This window comes from Rattus norvegicus, chromosome 2, assembly GCF_021556685.1.
Source record: "Rattus norvegicus strain SHRSP/BbbUtx chromosome 2, alternate assembly SHRSP_T2T, whole genome shotgun sequence".
NCBI lineage: Eukaryota > Metazoa > Chordata > Mammalia > Rodentia > Muridae > Rattus > Rattus norvegicus.
In genome coordinates, this window is record NC_141535.1 from 170,153,733 (window position 1) to 170,174,926 (window position 21,194).

The 21,194-nt window shown below is 41.8% G+C and overlaps 1 protein-coding gene across 4 annotated transcripts; it reads left to right on the forward strand.

The window, feature by feature from the left end:
- Positions 1-937: 937 nt before the first annotated feature.
- On the forward strand, positions 938-8,494 carry Fga (fibrinogen alpha chain). Of its 4 annotated transcripts, none has more exons than XM_087627098.1 (6): positions 954-1,222; positions 3,320-3,457; positions 3,876-4,059; positions 5,008-5,153; positions 5,796-6,921; positions 7,585-8,494. In XM_087627098.1, the coding sequence occupies exons 1-6, from the start codon at positions 1,169-1,171 to the stop codon at positions 8,292-8,294; spliced, it is 2,358 nt and encodes a 785-aa protein (XP_087483224.1). In that variant the 5' UTR covers positions 954-1,168; the 3' UTR covers positions 8,295-8,494.
- The last annotated feature ends 12,700 nt before the right edge of the window (positions 8,495-21,194 follow it).

A 21,194-nucleotide genomic window follows, 5' to 3' on the forward strand; every position in this document is an offset into this window, starting at 1 on the left:
TCCCTGGTTTCTCATCTCCTAGCAACCACTACTGTGCTCAACCACTACTGTGTCCCAATCTCTTGAGTTACACACTTAAGGTTTCACATGGAAGTGAAATCACATCTTTCGCTTAGCGTGAGGTCCTCAAGGTTCCTGCATATTTCCCCAAATGCTTGATTTTCTTCTTTCCACAGCCTGAACAATGATCTCTTGTATCTGCCCTTCTGCTTTATCCATCCATCCATTGCATTAGGCTGCTTCCATTGTGTGGGATTGTGAATAATACATCAATATTCTCTTCAAAGTCCAGCTGTTGCTTTTGGGGGCCGGGGGGTATAGAAGTGGGTGGGTGGCTGGCACGAAAGTTTCACTGCGTTCAGAAGAATTGTACAAGGAAAGGAAGAGCAGAGGTCAGGCCCAGAGGCACAAGAGGAAAGAAAGCACATTCTCCATGACACTTCTCCAATCATGGCCAGCACTTACTCCCAGGTGTTGGTGACAATCATTCCCCAAAGGCCTTGAAATAGCTCTCCCATTTGTTTACCAACATGTGTAGGATGTTGTTTTCGCCCCTGTTCCTTAAATGAGGAGACTGATTCACAAGGATGAGCAGGTGACCTTCATAAGTGCACAGAACCAGGAAGCTGGACCTAGGATTGTTGGTGTTTGGCGCCATCGGTTACTGTCTTGACCTTTGGGTAGAGGAAAATAATCTGTTAACATAAATGGCTTTTAGGTCATTTTGAAATTCAGATGAGCTCTGAATCCTACACCTAGTCTAATGTCTAATGTCTCTGCTTCAAGAAGTGATAGCCAGAATCCTCTGTCAGTCCTCATACTTCTTCAGATGTGAAAGTGTTCATCTTTGTAGCTTCAAAGGCCCCACTTCCTGGAATGTAGAATCTCCCCGCCCACAAATGCTGTCTACACAATCAAATGCTACCATTTGCAACAACTTATCGGAAACAAACAAGCTACAGAGAATTGAGCAAGAATTTCTGGGATGCCGTGGTTATTATGGTCAGAGCAAAGGACACACTGTGAGCTTTGGCTATCTGAGTAGGACAAGGGTGATGATTAACCTAGTTTCCTGCAGGTTTAAGTAGGATAGGAGCAGTGAGTGAAGTCAGTCCTCCTTCCCTTCAGCTTCGGTGCTTCCCATGAGCCATCCCTGCAATCAGAAACTATGCTTTCCCTGAGGGTCGCCTGCCTCATCCTGAGCTTGGCCAGCACAGTCTGGGTATGTGCTTTCTCTTCTCCTCACTCTCTGTTATTTCTTCCTCGAGGAGTTTTGATTTCAGAGACTACCAGTCTTTTGTTCTTAGCATTATAAATGCCAGACCAGGAGGCAAATTCCTAGGTAAGCCTGACAAGTCTAGGGGGATGTGACTTCCAGAGGGAGGCCCTAGGGGAACAAGGCATCTTGACACCTGTCATTCAGGCCGATTCAGATTCAGTCTTTCAACACTGCAGGTGTGTTTGTTAGCATAATTTCTCGGTGCTGGGACTTGATCATGTTGTGATGACCTGCAACCATAAAATTATTTTTGTTACTACTTCATAACTTTAATTTTGTTACTTTTATGAACCATATTGCAAATATTTTGGGGGATAAAGGGTTGCCAAAGGGGTCATGACCCCCAGGTTGAGAACCACTGGGCATGCCAGTAAATCCCTCTACAACTGAGCTATAGTGACAGATTTCCAGCCTCATGAATCCCCACCACCACCACCACATCTTTGTCCCTCTACCCTCTGGAGACATCATTCTAACAGAACAAAACATTTGATAAGAACTGTTCTCTAGCTGGTAATTCCAGACATTTGTCTTTGATGAGCAGGGTTTAGTATGATTTACCTCTAGGTTTTGCTTTATCTGTAACGTTTTAGTTTTGTTTGTAATATTGAGGACTGAAGCAGAACTTTCTGAATGCTGACCAAGCATTCTACACCTGCAGCCCTAAGAAGAACTTGTTATATCTTTTTGAAGACATAAAAGGAAAAGGGCAAATTAATTGCCTTTGAAAACATATAGCAAATTCCAAAGAAATTTGTCATGAGGCAGTGAGGAAGGATTTGTGTTCCTTTTAGATAACTTGTAAATACTGACATCTTTTCCAAAATTAAGCTCCAAAGACAACGAAAGAAAGAAACCTAAATTAATGGAGCTTCTGAAACATTTTAATGTATAAAACGTGTCAACTATGACCAAGGACCTAAGAGATATCCTAATTCGTTACCCAGGCTGTGTATTATTGTATTATTTCAGTTGTTTTTGTTGGTGAGTTTTTTTTTTTTTGCTTTCCATTCAAAAATTTTGATATCAAGAGTAAAAAATAACATATTTTTGAGGGAATTAAACCTAAATAACCAGCTGAGGCGATATTTCTGGATAATTTGTCCTTTTATTGTCTTCCTTATCTCTTCTTATTATGTGCACTTTCTGTTTGCTTTATTCTTGTACTATTTCATTCATACAATTGCATTTTCCATTATGCTTCTTATACAAAAGGGCTCTACTTGTTCTTTTTAAATAAATTGTTCTCTGCTGCTTTAACTATGCTAATTAAGATTATTTGAATTTTCACAAACAAGAATGAGATTGTGTTGATAATTATAAGGATGAACTATCCCACACTAACATAGTGACAGGAAAACCCTTGTAAGTTGGCAGTGCTGAGTGGAGGCAATGAAAGACTCGAAGCCAAGCAATCCCATCCCTTAGACTAGGAAGTCTTATGGGACACAATGTTTGTATTTCATTTGGTTTATAGCTGAGAACTTTTAGCTTTGGGTTTCTAATTATAAGGTGTTTAAAAAATTGCTGGTTGCTGACTACTGTTTCATCTGTTCATTATTTTCATTTCAAATGAAAATCTTCAGTTGCATGATTGTCCTGCAAAGCATTGCCAAGTTTTAACTTTCCACATTTGTATACTTGATAAGTGCTTGTCTGAATCATGGACCGTCTCCAAAGGTTACCATAGAAACCTGAAGGAGAAAGGAGCATGGGCACCAAGAGGGCATAGATTTTCGAATACACAGAGAGGTCTTAGGGAGAAAAAAACTAGACTTTTTCAGCTATCTTGTCTATGGTCATGAAAGAAAAGTCAACGGTGAAATTTAATTGATGCTGTTAATCGGGATAATTTTTCTTTTAAAACCCCTAACATCTAGCAGATGCTTATCTAGAGTCAAATCCTGTTTTACAAATTCAGCCTTTACAGCAGCATTGGCTGTTAATGTCTGTCATTTCTCCCTCTGGGCTTTTGAGCATGACAATGTCTCTTCTGCTGGCTAACCTTGTTGCCTTTGCTCCTTTTTGAATATTTGAAAGCCCTTAAAGACTGCAGACACCGGCACCACAAGTGAATTCATAGAAGCAGGAGGAGATATTCGTGGCCCAAGAATTGTGGAGAGACAGCCTAGTCAATGCAAGGAGACAGATTGGCCCTTCTGCTCTGATGAAGACTGGGTAAGCAGGGGACATGTTGATCAGGGGTCCTTCCTTATGTCACTGTCTGTCTGTCTGTCTGTCTGTCTATCTATCTATGTATCTATCTATCTGTCCTATAATATAAATAATATGTTAACATATTATTTGCACACACACATATACATATATTTTTTTCAAGGACATTGTTAGTTATGTTGGGTCTGTCGTGGGATAAACACATGGGATGCCTGAGTAGTGGGACTACAAAATTCCCAGAGCATCATGCAAGACTAAGTGGAATGTCATTTCAGAATTTCCCTATGGCCTGTTAACTACTTTTGAGTCTGTGGTTACTTGGAAGAGCTGGGGAGGAGAAGCAGCAAGGGCTATGATAACATTGCCAACTTCTAGTAGCTGAAAGGCAGACCCTTCATAAGATCTCTCCCTTCATTTTCAGAACCACAAATGCCCTTCAGGCTGCAGGATGAAAGGGTTGATTGATGAAGCCAATCAGGACTTTACAAACAGAATCAACAAGCTCAAAAACTCACTATTTGATTTTCAAAAGAACAACAAGGATTCTAATTCACTGACCAGGAATATCATGGAGTATTTGAGAGGGGACTTCGCTAACGCCAACAGTAAGTGGGACATATTTAGTGCTTGGACTTTCTAACAAGGATGGCAACACAATTCTCCAGTGAGAATGTCTTCTTGCAGATGCTGCAGTTTGACTTTGAAGCACTCGGTGTGGAAATCATTGAAATTTAAGGAGAGGAATGTCATTTTCACAAAGTTAGAAATTAGCTTATATTTTTAATGTTCCATATTTTTCAAACAAAGAGAGGGGGCACCTTTCAAGTAGCTATTCTGCTTTTATCCTACAGACTAAGAGTCTCAGAGGTCAAGGGACTTGTCAATGACACAAAATAGAGGTCAGGTACACGTTCTACTGAGTCAATTACGTCTCCCTACCTACCCCACCCCTGGACTCACCAGGTCTGGGGCACACTGTGGTCACTCTGGGAATAAAGAGCAAGTCCATTGAAGTCCCAGTTCTTGAGCCCTTGTCTGCCTTATTCTGTCTCTCTGAGACCTCAACAGTTTATGTCAATGGTACAACAGTAGTTGGCAGGTAAGGGATTTTGTTAACACCCAAAAGCTTAGAAAGGATTTCAAAGTTCAGGTAGAAAGAAAAACTCCTTGGAAAATATAAGCAATAATACATTGAAGTCCCATAAATGAAGTTATAATCAAATAATCAGATGTGATTAAACTATTTACCTTCTACCTATTACCTCAAGTAATTTCTGGATTTATTTGGATTCCTTGTCATGTTAGAGACAGCGTGACTAAGACCCATGGATGACTCTTGTGTGGAACAATCTAATTTAACCGGAAACTTGCAGATTAGACATCCAGAGAACAAACTACAGTAGAATGAAGAATACGTGTGGAAATACTTACAAGCAACTTCCTTTTTCACTTTTATTTATTTATTTATTTATTTATTTATTTATTGTTTATTTTTTAATTTTATGAGCAAATCAGTCTGCAGCTACCCAAATACCTTGCATTTTCTGTTTCAGACTTTGATAACACTTTTGGGCAAGTGTCAGAGGACCTGAGGCGCAGAATTGAGATCCTAAAGCGCAAAGTCATAGAGAAAGCGCAACAGATTCAGGTTCTGCAGAAAGATGTCCGGGATCAGCTGATAGACATGAAGCGCCTGGAGGTAAGCCTGAGGCCCGGGCCCCAATTTGTCTTTGACTAAGAAAAAAAGGAAAAGGAACACTCTAGCCACTACGGAACGTCTCCTAAATCCATTATCCACCCAAAATAGAAGTGTCTCCACCCTAGAGAAGAAGACAGAAGTCCAGAAATGTGAAGGAAATTCTTGAAGGGTCAATGGTGTATTTGAAAAGAACAGGGGCTGGGGATTTAGCTCAGTGGTAGAGCGCTTACCTAGGAAGCGCAAGGCCCTGGGTTCGATCCCCAGCTCCGAAAAAAAGAACCAAAAAAAAAAAAAAAAAGAAAAAAAAAAGAGAAGAACATAGTCTGATCGGTCTGCTCACCACATGCCGAGACCTTGGCCTTAGCATCACCTAGGCTCTTCAGGCAGGGCTAACAGTAAGATTAGTGCCTTCCTCCTTCCCATTCCAATTCTAAAATGGATCCAAATAGCTCCCATTGCACAGCGGCCTCCTTGGCCCTCCACAGCTTCCAGTGAGGATGGCATGAGTGGCAAAAGACAACGGGTAGGATAGATTTTTCTGAGAGTCAAAGAAATAAAACCCATGCCCAAAATGCAAACCAACTACCAGGAACTCAATTATTTCAATAGGTAGAATTCATTTCCCTGTCTTCCTCTCTTTAGGTGGACATTGATATCAAGATCCGCTCTTGCAAAGGATCCTGCAGCAGGTCTGTAAGCCGTGAGATAAATCTAAAGGACTACGAAGGTCAGCAAAAGCAACTTGAACAGGTCATTGCTAAAGAGTTGCTTCCGGCAAAAGACAGGCAGTACTTGCCAGCAATAAAAATGTCTCCAGTTCCCGACTTGGTTCCCGGAAGTTTTAAGAGCCAGCTTCAGGAGGGGCCCCCAGAGTGGAAGGCATTAACAGAAATGAGGCAGATGAGAATGGAGCTGGAGAGGCCCGGGAAGGATGGGGCTTCGCGAGGAGATTTACCAGGAGATTCGCGAGGAGACTCTGCAACACGTGGACCAGGGTCGAAGATAGAAAACCCCATGACCCCTGGACATGGTGGGTCTGGGTATTGGCGTCCTGGGAGCTCCGGATCTGGAAGTGATGGAAATTGGGGCTCTGGGACAACGGGGTCTGATGACACTGGAACCTGGGGTGCAGGAAGCTCCAGACCTAGCTCAGGCTCTGGGAACCTTAAGCCTAGCAACCCTGACTGGGGTGAGTTTTCAGAGTTTGGAGGGAGTAGCAGCCCAGCGACAAGAAAAGAGTATCACACAGGAAAACTGGTCACTTCTAAAGGAGATAAAGAGCTCCTCATTGGAAACGAGAAAGTCACCTCTACTGGCACAAGCACCACACGTCGTTCATGCTCTAAAACCATTACTAAGACTGTTTTGGGTAATGATGGTCACCGGGAAGTGGTCAAAGAAGTGGTCACTTCGGATGATGGTTCTGACTGCGGTGATGGCATGGACTTAGGCCTGACCCACAGTTTTAGTGGCAGACTTGACGAACTTTCCCGAATGCATCCTGAACTTGGTTCCTTTTATGACAGCCGCTTTGGTTCACTCACAAGTAACTTCAAAGAATTTGGCAGTAAGACCTCTGATTCTGACATCTTCACAGACATCGAGAACCCTAGCTCCCATGTACCTGAGTTTTCTTCCAGTAGTAAAACCTCAACTGTCAGGAAACAAGTAACCAAGAGCTATAAAATGGCAGATGAGGCAGCAAGTGAAGCTCACCAAGAAGGAGACACTCGAACCACCAAGAGGGGCCGAGCTCGCACAATGAGAGGTATCCACGCTTAACTCTGGGAAGTTGCCCTGACCCCCTAGACTAAGTTAACCATTTCTGCAAAGTGCTTACCAGGCACGCTCTTTCTTAACCTCTTCTAGTGCTTTGGTGGAATCTCATTTTTTTTCATGCTAGACTGTACGTTCCTTGGGGGCAGGGACTTTGCCATGTGTCTATTTCTGTAATTCCCAAATGCATAACAGTGCAGTCATTTCTCAATAAATATATTTTAAATAAATGAACGAATTCTTCTGAAACTCAATTCTGAGTCTGTTTAACCGAATTCATTCAAATCGTGTGCTACTGTAATACCCAACCCGCTAACTTTAAAGTTAGTTTATGTCTCAGTTGATATTTAGATCAAGTTTAAAAATTTGTTCTATTAGTATTGATTGATGAATGCTTAGTAACTGCCTTTAACTATCATTTGATGTTAGCCACGTGCAAGTAAGCTTTCAAATCCATTTGAAGGAAGTTTGCTAAAGGATGAGTGTCCTTTACCTGCTAAATATTACATCTCGATGTAGGTTCATCCTTTTCCTGTGGGAGGAGGGAAGGGAGGAGGGAAGGCAGACAGACAGGCAGTATCTAATCTGGGCAATGCCTGTCTTTATAAATTTAAATGAGAGTAACTTCCTCCAACCAGCTTAATTTTTTTTTTAGACTGCGATGATGTCCTTCAAACACATCCTTCAGGTGCCCAAAATGGCATTTTCAGTATCAAGCTACCTGGATCCAGTAAGATATTTTCTGTTTATTGCGATCAAGAGACCAGTTTGGGAGGATGGCTTTTGATCCAGCAAAGAATGGATGGATCACTGAATTTTAACCGGACCTGGCAAGACTACAAGAGAGGTTTCGGCAGCCTGAATGACAAGGGGGAAGGAGAGTTCTGGCTAGGCAATGACTACCTCCACTTACTCACTCTGAGAGGCTCTGTCCTCAGGGTTGAATTAGAGGACTGGGCTGGAAAAGAGGCTTATGCGGAGTACCACTTCCGGGTAGGCTCTGAGGCAGAGGGCTATGCACTGCAGGTCTCCTCCTACCAGGGTACCGCTGGAGATGCTCTGATGGAGGGCTCTGTGGAGGAGGGGACAGAATACACTTCACACAGCAACATGCAGTTCAGTACCTTTGACAGAGATGCAGACCAATGGGAAGAGAACTGTGCCGAGGTCTACGGGGGAGGCTGGTGGTACAATAGCTGTCAAGCCGCCAATCTCAATGGCATTTACTACCCTGGGGGCACCTATGACCCCAGGAACAACAGTCCCTATGAGATAGAGAACGGAGTGGTCTGGGTTCCCTTCAGAGGAGCGGATTATTCTCTGAGGGCCGTTCGGATGAAAATCAGACCGCTGGTGGGACAGTAGCTGAAGGAATGGAAAGTGGGGGCTCTGCTTTCTTTGCTTGGTTAGCCGAGAAGAATGATCAGAAGAGGAAGGTGTCACGGATCTTGTGAACTTTTTAGAAATTCCCTGGTGCTATTCCATTGTTCTTTGTACTGTAGCTGAACACAGCTGAGATGCGTTACTGCTTTGAAAAAAAAAATAAAGTTTTACATTTTTCCCCATCCTTTAAAAGCCCCTATGAGTTTTAAAGCATTTGCAAGGAGATGCCAAGGGATATGGATCAGGAAGAAGGAGTCAGATTTGAGCTCTTCTTGAAGGTGGTCACTTCTTTTCTCAGACCCGCCAAACCCCCCCCCCCCGGTAACCCCCCAGTCATAAGCCCATTCCTTGCAAGTACAGAAACTAATTTTCACAGGAGATAGTGTGGGTTCTAAGCTGATGTTTTGGGCCCGCCTAACTATGCCCCTACATTTGCCTGCCCCACCCCCACCCTCACCCCCTTCCAGATCTCCACTGTATGTTTTGAGACAGTCTCACAGACCCAGGAATGAGTTTGCCAGTTTCTCTAGACTAGCTGTCCAGGGAGCTCCACAGATCCTCTGATTGCTGGTATCAGCAGAGTCTTATCACTTCCCCTGGCTTGGTGTGTGGTTGTTGGGAGCTGGAATCAGATACTTCAGTTTGCACATAGCACATCGCAAACTTTTTACACTGAGCCACAGACCTGGCCCAGCCGTTTGTGCAGTTGCTTTTTATCCCTCTGTTACCTGTAGTTACTGGTAACACAGGCAGACAAAGAGACTTTAAACCACAGCTCCTCTCCTCTTCGCAGCAGCAGTGACTGCCTGGCCCTTCATAAAGCCTTCCAATTGCTCTTGGTATTAAATGCTACTCTTGCTCTCCCAGCACTCTCATGGCTCCTAAACTGGAGGAGTTTGTTTGAAGAAAACTGACACCCCTCCCCCAACCACTACCTTAAAATTCTCCCCCTACTTGAAAGTTCATGGATTTATTTTTTTAAAAAAGTCAGTTCAGTTTAGTTTATTATATTCATGACTATCAACATGTTTTTATGATATGATAACTCCAAATTCCACTCCTGGCTTGCTAATTGTAAGAAAATATTTTGATCTTTACCAAGAATAAGTATTGAATTTGAGGACTGAACTAGGTGGAGGGGTGGGGGTGGGGTAATCACGTTGAGTCCCTTCTAAATACTCACCTACCATTCTTTAGAGCTCCAGGATTATAGCTCATCACTTCTTAAGGGAGGAAACTCCATTAATCTTCCCTTGAGGAACTTATAAGAAATGGACCCGTGAAGTAGCACATTGTTTTAGGAAGCAAGCTAACATTCATCACAGTGGTTAGAAATTATCCTCTGGGCCCCTTGCCTGATTCTAATCTGATGGAGAAGAATTACTGAGTGTAGCTAGTCAAGACACCGGAAGGCAGAGCTACCCATTCCCATTTCCCAGAGGAACGAAAACTGATGAATTTTAATATAATTCAAGCCAGCATAGCACTGAAACCTGGGATCTAGAGGTGGCTTAGCACAGGTAACCTATGCTATAGGGTAACAGATATGTCAGAGTTAACCTATGCTGTGGTGATAACATGGGAAACATAACCTATGCTATGAGGATTAATGTAGCAGAGTTAACCCTAGCTATGGGGGTAACCTAGAAGGGCTAACCTATGCTGCTATGGAGTAACCTAGCACAGCTAACCTTTGCCACAGAGGTAAACTGATAGAGAATTCAAAAAACATGAATAGGCCCTTTAAAGACAATGTCCCCAACCCTGTCCTGAGTGCAAAAAAAAAAAAAAATGAGACTTGCACACTGGACACACAGGAGAAATCTGTCCAGAGCATGCCACTGGCCAGTCAGTACAGGCCGACAGCCATGATGCATCCTAACATTATACCAAGCCTGACTAGTAAGTCCCAGGTCAGACTGAGTCATAAGTACTTCTGTGATCTGAGAGCAAGCTTAGAATACTTTAAATCCACCATGAGCTGGGAGTGAGTTGATGCCTGTAATTTCAGCCCTCAGGAGAATCCATGCATGTTCCAGGCCAGCCTGGTCTACACACCAAGTCCCATGTCAGTAGAAGGAAGAGAGATCTTAATGAATGAAAGGTTCAAGAGACAAAAGTGTTTCAGAACCTCGCTCACTTAATGCAGAGACACACAGCTTCCTGCCTTCTGAGGACAGAGAATGTGTCTTTAAGTCTAAGCACTTGTCTCCAAGATGTCCTCAAACATGAAGCCCACTAAAATCTATATGAGGAATAAAACGCACAATTGCCTCTGATGTATATGTAGTTTCACCCCCAGAGAACAGAACATACAATCACCTCTGATGTATATGTATATGTATATGTATATGTATATGTATATGTATATGTATATGTATATGTATATGTATATGTATATGTATATGTATATGTATATGTATATGTATATGTATATGTATATGTATATGTATATGTATATGTATATGATGTATATGTATATGATGTATATGTATATGTATATGATGTATATGTATATGTATATGATGTATATGTATATGTATATGTATATGTATATGTATATGTATATGTATATGTATATGTATATGTATATGTATATGTATATGTATATGTATATGTATATGTATATGTATATGTATATGTATATGTAGTTATCACCCCCAGAGATTGCAGTGCACACTGATATTAAACACTCACACACATATATTATAGCTAATAAGGCCTCCTCCCTATCTCTATGAAATACAGGCTTTGAAAAGCCCAGTGTTGAAGGAACTTAATGTTCTAAACACCTGACGGCAGCCATGCCTGGGGGACATTGAACGGCCTTTCACAAGGATCACAGCATTTGGGGGTGTTGGTAGTGGCTGGGGAGATCACTAAAGGGAGAGAGTACTGAGTGCTACTCCACCCCAAAGTTGACAAGTGTAATCATGTTGGCTATGTTCCAACTATAAGCCTCTTGTATTTTTAATCATGCACTAAAGCTCCTTATTGGTTCTTAAACACACAGTGAAACAATAAAATAACTCTGAAACTGATATTTTTATTATAAAATCAAAGTCAATTTGATTGTAATGTTCCTTAATAAGACCCATGAGATGGTTCAGTAGGTAAAGCTAGGCCAGATGATCTGAGTTCAGTCAGGGGATAAAAATGGTAAGGGAGAACGGCATCACTCAGGTTGTCTCTGACTTCTGTATGTGCACACAGACGTACACTAAATATGTTCTTTTAAAAAGAACACTCTACAAATTGTCTTAGAAACCTGTGTGACTGTAACAGCTTGCCACAAAAACCTGAGTTCGATCCCAGGAACCCACGCTTGTAATCCTAACACTTCTACTGTGAAAGCCTACTTCCTAAGACTTGAAAAAGGACCACACAGGACCCTGTAGAGGGTGTCTTTAGTTCATTAAGTCTCCATCTCTTGCTCCCAGAGGCATGAGCAGTCCTGGTGTGGCAGGCCAACTAAGAAGCAAGAGGGAAAGCACAAAGCAGCAGGGAAGACAGAAACGGTCTGACATGTAATGTGAGATCTCAATGCACATTTATAGCATAAAAAATTTCAATGCACCATTTCCATAAAGGAAAATATCAGCCCTTTGTGGCTGAATTTCACATGAACTGAACTTCGTTTGCTTGAAAACTCCCTATCAAGCAAATAATTAAATCTACTTTTTTCTCCTTATCCCCAAAGCAGGAAGTAGTCAGAAAACCAGCTAGCCAGCCACCCAGTCAGACACACACACACACACACACACACACACACACACACACACACACACACATATGTACACACAAAACAATAGGAAACAAAATACAGACTTAAATTTGAACTGCCTCATTTGTTCTAAGTTGCTTAAAATATATAGATTAAGATAAACGTATTACTGTCTACGTGCCTTTTTGAAGTGAGAAGTGATGAAATAAAAAAGGAAAGCCACACTTCTACCGGAGTCAGGTAGCCCCCATTCCCTGAACAACTTCCACCATGTGGATTGGGTTGGCCTACAGGTATGTCTATAGGGGGTTGTCTTTCTTACACTAATTCATGTGAGAAGACAGAGCCACAGTGGGTGGCACCATTCCCTGGAGTTGGGCCCTGGACTGTCTAAGAGAGAAGGGAGTGAGCTAAGGACTAGAAGCATGCAACTTTCTCTGCTCTTGACTGTGGTTGTGATGTGACTTTAAAATTACTGTCACCTTGACTCCCCTGCTGTGATGGACTATAACCAGAAACTCTGGGGACCCTGTAAGTTGCTTTGCATCAGCACAGCAAACAGAGAGAAACTAAGGAACTTAGAAACTGCTTGGGGTTGTTGACATTCAGTTCTGGTAGGCATGGTGATTAATGTAAGCTCTTTGTAGGTGACAGTCCTTACACAAAAACAATTTCTTAGATATACATGATTTATTCATTTACTTACTCATCTGCTACCTCAATGATGACTTGGGGGGGTTGTTTGTTTGTTTGTTTTTATTGGATTTTTTAATTTACATTTCAAATGTTATTCCCTTTCCCAGTTTCCTGTCCATAAGCATCCTATCCCATCCCCCTCCCCTTCTCCTATAAGGGTGTTCCCCTCCCCATCCACCACACTTCCCACTCCCCCCCTGAGATCTCCCTACACTGGGGGTCCAGCCTTGGCAGGATCAAGGGCTTCTCCTATTGGTACCCAACACGGCCATCCTCTGTTACATATGCAGCTGGAGCCATGGGTCTGTCCATGTGTAGTCTTTGGGTAGTGGTTTAGTCCCTGGAAGCTCTGGTTGGTTGGCATTGTTGTGCTTCTGGGGTTGCAAGCCCCTTCAGCTCCTTCAGTCCTTTCTCTAACTCCTCCACCAGTGGTCCTGTTCTCAGTTCAGTTGCTCACTGCTAACATTTGCCTCTATATTTGACATGCTCTGGCTGTTTCTCTCAGGAGACATCTATATCCAGTTCCTGTCAGCATGCCCTTTCTGGCTTCATCAATCTTATCTAATCTTGGTGGCTGTATATATATATGGGGCACATGTGGGGCAAGCTCTGAATGGCCATTACTTCAGTCTCTGCTCTAGACTTTGCCTCCATAACCCCTCCTATGAATATTTTTGTTCCTCCTTTTAAGGAGTCAAGCATCTGCATTTTGGTCATACTTCTTCTTGAGCTTCATGTGATCTGTGGATTATATCTTGAGTAATTCTAGCTTTTGTGTTAATATCCATTTATCAGTGAGTGCATACCATGTGTGTTTTTATGTGATTGGGTTACCATGCTCAGGATTATATTTTTCTAGTCCAATCCATTTGCCTATGAATTTAATGAAGTCATCATTTTTGATAGCTGAGTAGTACACCATTGTGTAGATGTACCACATTTTCTGTATCCATTCCTCTGTTGAAGGGCATCTGGGTTCTTTCCAGCTTCTGGCTATTATAAATAAGGCTGCTATGAACATAGTGGAGCACGTGTCTGTTGTATGTTGGAGCATCTTTTGGGTATATGCCCAGGAGAGATATAGCTGGGTCCTCAGGTAGTGGAATGTCCAATTTTCTGAGTCTGAATGTCCAGACTGATTTCCAGAGTGGTTATAACAATTTGCAATCCAAACAATGGAGGAGTGTTCCTCTTTCTCAACATCCTCGCCAGCATCTGCTGTCACCTGAGTTTTTTATCTTAGTCATTCTCACTGGTGTGAGGTGGAATCTCAGGGTTGTATTGATTTGTATTTCCCTGATGACTAAAGACGTTGAACATTTCTTTAGGTACTTCTCAGCCATTCAAAATTTCTCAGCTGAAAATTCTTTGTTTAGCTCTGTATCCCATTTTTAATAGGGTTATTTGGCTCTTTGGAGTATAACTTCTTGAGTTCTTTGTATATTCTGGATATTAGCCCTCTATCAGATGTAGGATTGGTAAAGATCTTTCCCAATCTGTTGGTTGCTGTTTTCTCCTAATGACAGTGTCCTTTGCCTTACAGAAGCTTTGCAGTTTTATGAGATCCCATTTGTCGATTATTTATCTTAGAGCATAAACCATTGGTGTTTCGTTCAGGACATTTTTCCCAGTTGCCCATGTGATCGACACCCTTCCCCACTTTTTCTTCTATTAGTTTGAGTGTATCTGATTTGATGTGGAGGTCCTTGATCCACTTGGACTTAAGCTTTGTACATGGTGATAAGAATGGATCGATTTGGGCTGGAGAGATGGCTCAGCGGTTAAGAGCACTGACTGCTCTTCCAGAGGTTCTGAGTTCAAGTCCCAGCAACCACATGGTGGCTCACAGCCATCTGTAATGGGATCCAATGCCCTCTTACAGTGTACTCATATACATGAAATAAATAAATTTTAAAAAAAGAATGGATCGATTTTCATTCTTCTACATGCTGACCTCCAGTTGAATCAGCACCATATGTTGAAAATGCTATCTTTTTTCCATTGGATGGTTTTAGCTCCTTTATCGAAGATCAAGTGACCATATGTGTGGGTTCATTTCTGGGTCTTCAATTCTTTTCCACTGATCTACCTGCCAGTCTCTACCAATACCATACAGTTTATTTTATCACTCTTGCTCTGTAATACTGCTTGAGGTAAGGGATGGTGATTCCCCCAGAAGTTCCTTTGTTGTTGAGTATAGTTTTCACTATTATAGGGCTTTTATTATTCCAAAGAAATTTGCAAATTGCTCTTTCTAACTCTATGAAGAATTGGGTTGGAATTTTGATGGGGATTGCATTGAATAGGTAGGGAGAGAGTGGGCAGCCTTGTCTAGTCCCTAATTTTAGTGGGATTGCTTCAAATTTCTCTCCATTTACTTCAATGTTAGTTACTGGTTTGCTGTATATTGCTTTTACTATGTTTAGGTATGGGCCTTGAATTCCTGATCTTTCCAGGACTTTTATCATGAAGGCGTGTTGAATTTTTTGTCAAATGCTTTCTTAGCATCTAATGAAAAGATCATGTGGATTTTTCTTTAAGTTTATTTATATAGTGGATTATGTTGATGGATTTCTGTATATTGAACCATCCCTGCATCCCTGGGATGAAACCTACTTGATTATGATGGATAACTGTTTTGATGTGATCTTGGATACAGTTCGTGAAATTTTTATTAAGTATTTTTGCGTTGATATTCATAAGGGAAATCGTTCTCAAGTTCTCTTTCTTTGTTGGGCCTTTGTGTGGTTTAGGTATAAGCATAATTGTGGCTTCATAGAAGGAATTGGGTAGCACTCTGTCTGTTTCTATTTTGTGGAATAGTTTGGACAGTATTGGTATGAGGTCTTCTATGGAGGTCTGATAGAATTCTGCACTAAACCCTGGGCTCTTTTTTATTGGGAGTCTTTTAATAACTGCTTCGATTTCTTTAGGAGTTATGGGATTGTTTAGATGCTTTATTTGTTCCTTATTTAACTCTGGTACCTGGTATTTGTCTAGAAAATTGTCCATTTCCCCCAGATTTTCCAATTTTGTTGAATATAGGTTTTTGTAGTAGGATGTAATGACTTTCTGAATTTCCTCAGATTCTGTTGTTATGTCTCCCTTTTCATTTCTGATTTTGTTAATTTGGACACACTCTCTGTACCCTCTGGTTAGTCTGGCTAAGGGTTTATCATCTTGTTGATTTTCTCAAAGAACCAGCTCCTGGTTTTGTTGATTCTTTGTATAGTCCGTTTTGTTTCAACTTTGTTGATTTTAGCCCTAAGTTTGATTATTTCCTGTCTTCTACTCCTCTTGGGTGTATTTGCTTCTTTTTTTTAGGTGTGCTGTCAAGCTGCTGACATATGCTCTCTCCTGTTTCTTTCTGCAGGCACTCAGAGCTATGAGTTTTCCTCTTAGCACTGCTTTCGTTGTGTCCCATAAGTTTGGGTATGTTGTGCCTTCACGTTCATTAAATTCTAAGTCTTTAATTTCTTTTTTTTTATTTCTTCCTTGACAAAGTTGTCATTGAGTAGAGTTGTTCACCTTCCATGTATATGTGGGCTTTCTGATGTTTGTGTTTTTATTGACGACCAGCCTTAATCTGATCTGAGATCTGATAGGATGTATGGGATTCTTTCTATCTTCCTGTATCTGTTGAGGCCTGTTTTGTGACCAATTATATGGTCAATTTTGGAGAAGGTACCATGAGGTGCTAAGAAGAAGGTGTATCCTTTTGTTTTTGGATGAAATACTCTATAAATATCTGTTATGTCCATTTGGTTCATAACTTCTGTTAGTTTCTCTATGTCTGTTTAATTTCTGTTTCCATAATCTGTCTTTTGGTGAGAGTGGGGTGTTGAAATATTCTGCTATTATTGTGTGAAGCACAATGTGTGATTTGAGCTTTAGTAAGGTTTCTTTTATGAATGTAGGTGCCCTTGCATTTGGAGCATAGATATTTAGGATTGAGAATTCATCTTGGTAGATTTTTCCTTTGATGAATATGAAGTGTTCTTCCTTATCTTTTTTGATGACTTTTGGTTGAAAGTCCATTTTATTTGATATTAGAATGGCTACTCCAGCTTGTTTCTTCAGACCATTTGCTTGGAAAGTTGTTTTCCAGTCTTTGACTCTGAGGTAGTGTTTGTCTTTGTCTCTGAGGTGTGTTTCCTGTAGGCAGCAAAATGCTGGGTCCTCTTTACGTATCCAGTCTGTTAGTCTATATCTTTTTATTGGGGAATTGAGTCCGTTGATGTTAAGAGATATTAAGGAATAGTGATTGTTGCTTCCTGTTATTTTCGTTGTTAGAGGCGGACTTATGTTTGTGTGTCTCTCTTCTTTTGGTTTCATTGCAAAGAGATTATTTTCCTGCTTTTTCTAGGGTGTAGTTTCCCTCCTTGTGTTGGAGTTTTCCATCTATTATCCTTTGTAGGGCTCAATTTGCAGAAAGATGTTTTGTTAATTTGGTTTTGTCATGAAATATCTTGGTTTCTCCATCTATATAAATTGAGAGTTTTGCTGGATACAGTAGCCTGAGCTGACATTTGTGTTCTCTTAGGGTTTATATTACATCTGCCCAGGATCTTCTGGCTTTCCTAGTCTCTGGTGAGAAGTCTGGTCTAATTCTGTTAGATCTACCTTTATATGTTACTTGACCTTTTTCCCTTACTATTTTTAATATTTTTTCTTTGTTTTGTGCATTTGTTGTTTTGACTATTATGTGATGGGAGGAATTTCTTTTCTGGTCCAATCTATTTGGAGTTCTGTAGGCTTCTTGTATGTTTAAGGGCATCTCTTTCTTTAGGTTAGGGAAGTTGGGAGTCTTTACTCTCTTCTATACCTATTATCCTTAGGTTTGATTTTCTCATTGTGTCCTGATTTCCTGTATGTTTTGGAGTAGGAGCTTTTTCTGTTTCACATTATCTTTGATGGTTGTGTCAATGTTTTCTATAGTATTTTCTGCCTCTGAGTTTTTCTCTTCTATCTCTTGTGGTGATGCTTGCATCTATGACTCCTGACCTCTTCCCCAGGTTTTCAGTCTCCAGGGTTGTCTCCCATTGTGATTCCTTTATTGTTTCTATTTTTAAAACCTGGACAGTTTTGTTCAATTCCTTCACCTGTTTGGTTGTGTTTTCCTGTTATTCTTTTAGGGATTTTTGTGTTTCCTCTTTAAGGGCTTCTACTTATTTGCTTGTGTTGTCCTGTATTTCTTTAAGGGATTTATTTATGTCCCTTGGAGTCCTCCATCATCATCATAAAATGTGATTTTATATCTAAATCTTTCTTTTTTGGTGTGTTTGGATACCCAGTATTTGCTTTGGTGGGAAGCTGGGCTCGGATGATGCCAAGTAGTCTTGCTTTCTGTTGCTTAGGTTCCTGTGCTTGCCTCTCGACATCAGGTTGTCTGGTGTTAGCTTGTCTTGCTGTCTCTGACAGTGATTAGACCCTCCTATATACCCGTCTGTCAGCACTTCTATAGACCTGTTTTCTTTCTCTGGTCTGCTCTCAGGTGTGTCGGTGCTCCTTGCAACTGGCTTTCAGCTCTCAGCACAGACAGAAACCTGAAGGATCCTGCCCCTGCCTGCTCCTAGGTCCCTGTGCCCAGGGGACACAGATGGTACTAGTCGATTTTCTCTTGGGTCCAGAATGTAGACAGAGAGTAGTGACCTCTGAGTTCTCAGGAGTATCTGCACTTCTGAGGATCCAGCTCTCTTTCCCATGGGATTTGGGTGCAGGGAGCTGTGTGACTGATTCAGTTCAGTTCAGTTCTGGGCACAGACCAGAACCGCAGGTACCGAAGGCTGACTGCTCCCATATTCCTGTGTCCAGAGGCACTATACAGTTTCCTCTTGGGCCAGGGACGTGGGCAAAGGTGGGCAGAAGTGGCAGTCTGTCCTGCAGTCTCAGGATTGTCTGAACTTCTGGGTGTTCAGCTCTCCCCCACAGGACTTGGGTCCAGAGAGCTGTGTCCAGAGAGCTGTGTGACTGTTTCAGACCCAGGAGGTTCCTGCCGCTGACAGCCTCTATATTCCTGTATCCAGAGGCGAGGCACTAAGCCGTTTCCTCTTGGGCCAGGGATGTGAGACGTGGGCAGAAGTAGCGGACTGGGTGTTTAGTTTTCTCCCTCACAGGATTTGGGTGCAGGTTGCTGTTGGGTCAGTTTAGTTCAATTCCAGGAACAGCCAGAACCTGGAAGTGCCCTGTCCCAGAGGACTTCTACCTTTGTGTGTCCTGAGTCCACCAGGCAGGTCGCTTAGAGCAGAAAAGTTGGTCTTACCTCTGCTCTCAGATGTGTAGGCGCTCTGTTTGTTTGTTTTTGAGACAGAATCTTTTTTTTTTTTTTTGGTTCTTTTTTTCGGAGCTGGGGACCGAACCCAGGGCCTTGCGCTTCCTAGGTAAGCGCTCTACCACTGAGCTAAATCCCCAGCCCCGAGACAGAATCTTTACGTGCCTCTGGATGTCCTGAAACTCATTACATAGGCCAGCTCTTGGCCTGGAACTCACAGATTCACCTTTGCTGGCCTCCAGAGTTGCTGGGACTAAAGGCATGGGCTTTATCAGTTGCCCAGCTTGATGGCTTATTTTTAACTGGATGTTTTATAAATCTCACATATAAATATCTGAGATTAATTGAGGGAGAGAGCAGCAAGAGTCTTAAATATCACAGAGGGGACTGTAGGAGAAGAAATTTGCACCCGGGGAGTCAATTTCTTACAGAGAAGCTGGGCACTATGTCTTTGGCTCCCATGGGGTGAAGGCGAGTAAATGTAAAAGCACTGCCAGGTTTCGAGTGATAACTGAACAGAGGTCTTCTCCGTTAGCTCATTGCTGAAGCAGGGGTGACTGTGATTGCGACAGAGTTGTCTGGAAAACATTTGCTAAGCTCACCTTTGACTCAGCCACAGAGGTCCCCAACCCCAAGGTTGCACACCTACACAAGTGGTTGCAAAATTGTGCTAGGTGTCTCCTTTGGGGAGATTCAGCAAACACAGCAAGCAGTCAGTGGGTATGGGTGAAGGACACGGGGGTATTTATTAAACTGTTCCTGAAATTGGTTTTATGTCTGAGCCTTTCAAAATAAAATGTTAAGGCAGGAAATAAATATTATATGGGCAACATAACAGCAACTGGGTAACAAAAAGCGAAGTGCCACCCTTAGATCACATTTACCTGAGAGGAGAAGAAGGGTGTGGTCGTTTTAGATCTATAGATGACTGATGGGTATTCTTCAAAGGAACTAAAATTTAGAATGAGAGAAGCACATGAGCCTGACAGGTAAAGTGAATGTTACCTGATTTCACCCTTTAGAGACATGTTAAGTCCCAGTTCTCCCTTACGGCAACTTCAAGGATGGCTGTGAGCTCAACAGTGCTCCTTGGCCACCATCTGAACCAAAACTACATTAGGTTAGAAGGACGGAAAGAGCCTTTAATAAATACACCAGTAATTCTGAAAGTAGGGATTACTAGCTAGGGAAGAGATACCCTTGAGGGTGTTTATTGAAAACCAGAGGGTCTTTTAATAAATTCAGGTTAGCGTTCAGAAATTTCTGTTTTTACAAAGTGTATAGATTAAGGTGAGCATGGTGGCCTGGGCCTTTAATCTCAGCACTGCTTGCAAGATAGATTTGCACAAGACAGATTACCCAGGATCCACCTACTCCTGCTATTTGAGCACTAAGAACTGGCCATCAGATCAGGTGTCTGCTTTAGTGAGATTACTGTGGCTTTACTTTAGACTCTAGGGACTCATTCTGCCCTCTGTGTTTGCTAAGCGATAGAGCAAAGGTCTGAGGACTGTGCTTTTCTACCTGCCTTAATTCGAAGAACTTTTGTAGTTTCAAAATTCCACCTCCAAGTATTCTGCATTTTGAATGTGTGTGTGTGTGTGTGTGTGTGTGTGTGTGTGTGTGTTGTGTATGTGTGTAGGTGTGTGCATTTATTAGAAAAACAACCTATATAAAGCATATATTTAAAAAACAACATATGAAAAAGGGATAAATATCTAAGGCCTTGGCAATTCTTGGGGTTTATTCATTCAATGTTTAGAAGTTACAAGCTTTTCATGCTGGAATAAAAGTTGAAAAAAAAATGCTCCTTTGGGAAGCAAAACAAAGAATTGGCTGGTGTTCATTGTCAAAATATGAGCAATTTCCTAAGGCTTTTAGAAAGTTCTAGGAGTGAACAGTTGACAGGGGTGGGAGGCTGGGGGGGGGGGGTGTTCAAAATCGGCAGCGCTTTGTCAGCTTGTGTAGGGGGGAAACACACTGCTTGGCGTGGCCAGGTAGACCATGCAGATGGCTCCTTAAGACCTTAACTTCACGTGTCTGGGCATGGTTTTTTTCAGGAGTGGGATTGCTGGATCACCAAATCAATTCTGTTTTTCATTTTCTAAGAAAGCTGTGTTTCGTACAGCGGTCTCTTTATTTTGTATTTTCACAACAAAATGATGGCAAGTGTGGGATGGGGCAGGGGAGC

What these genes read in the sequence shown, in the direction of transcription:
- Fga (XM_087627098.1), top strand. Translation starts at nt 1,169, where the DNA reads ATGCTTTCCCTGAGGGTCGCCTGCCTCATCCTGAGCTTGGCCAGCACA. An exon ending in GCTTGGCCAGCACAGTCTGG is followed by an intron (nt 1,223 to 3,319) that starts GTATGTGCTTTC and finishes AATATTTGAAAG; the next exon opens with CCCTTAAAGACTGCAGACAC. An exon ending in CCGAGCTCGCACAATGAGAG is followed by an intron (nt 6,922 to 7,584) that starts GTATCCACGCTT and finishes TTTTTTTTTTAG; the next exon opens with ACTGCGATGATGTCCTTCAA.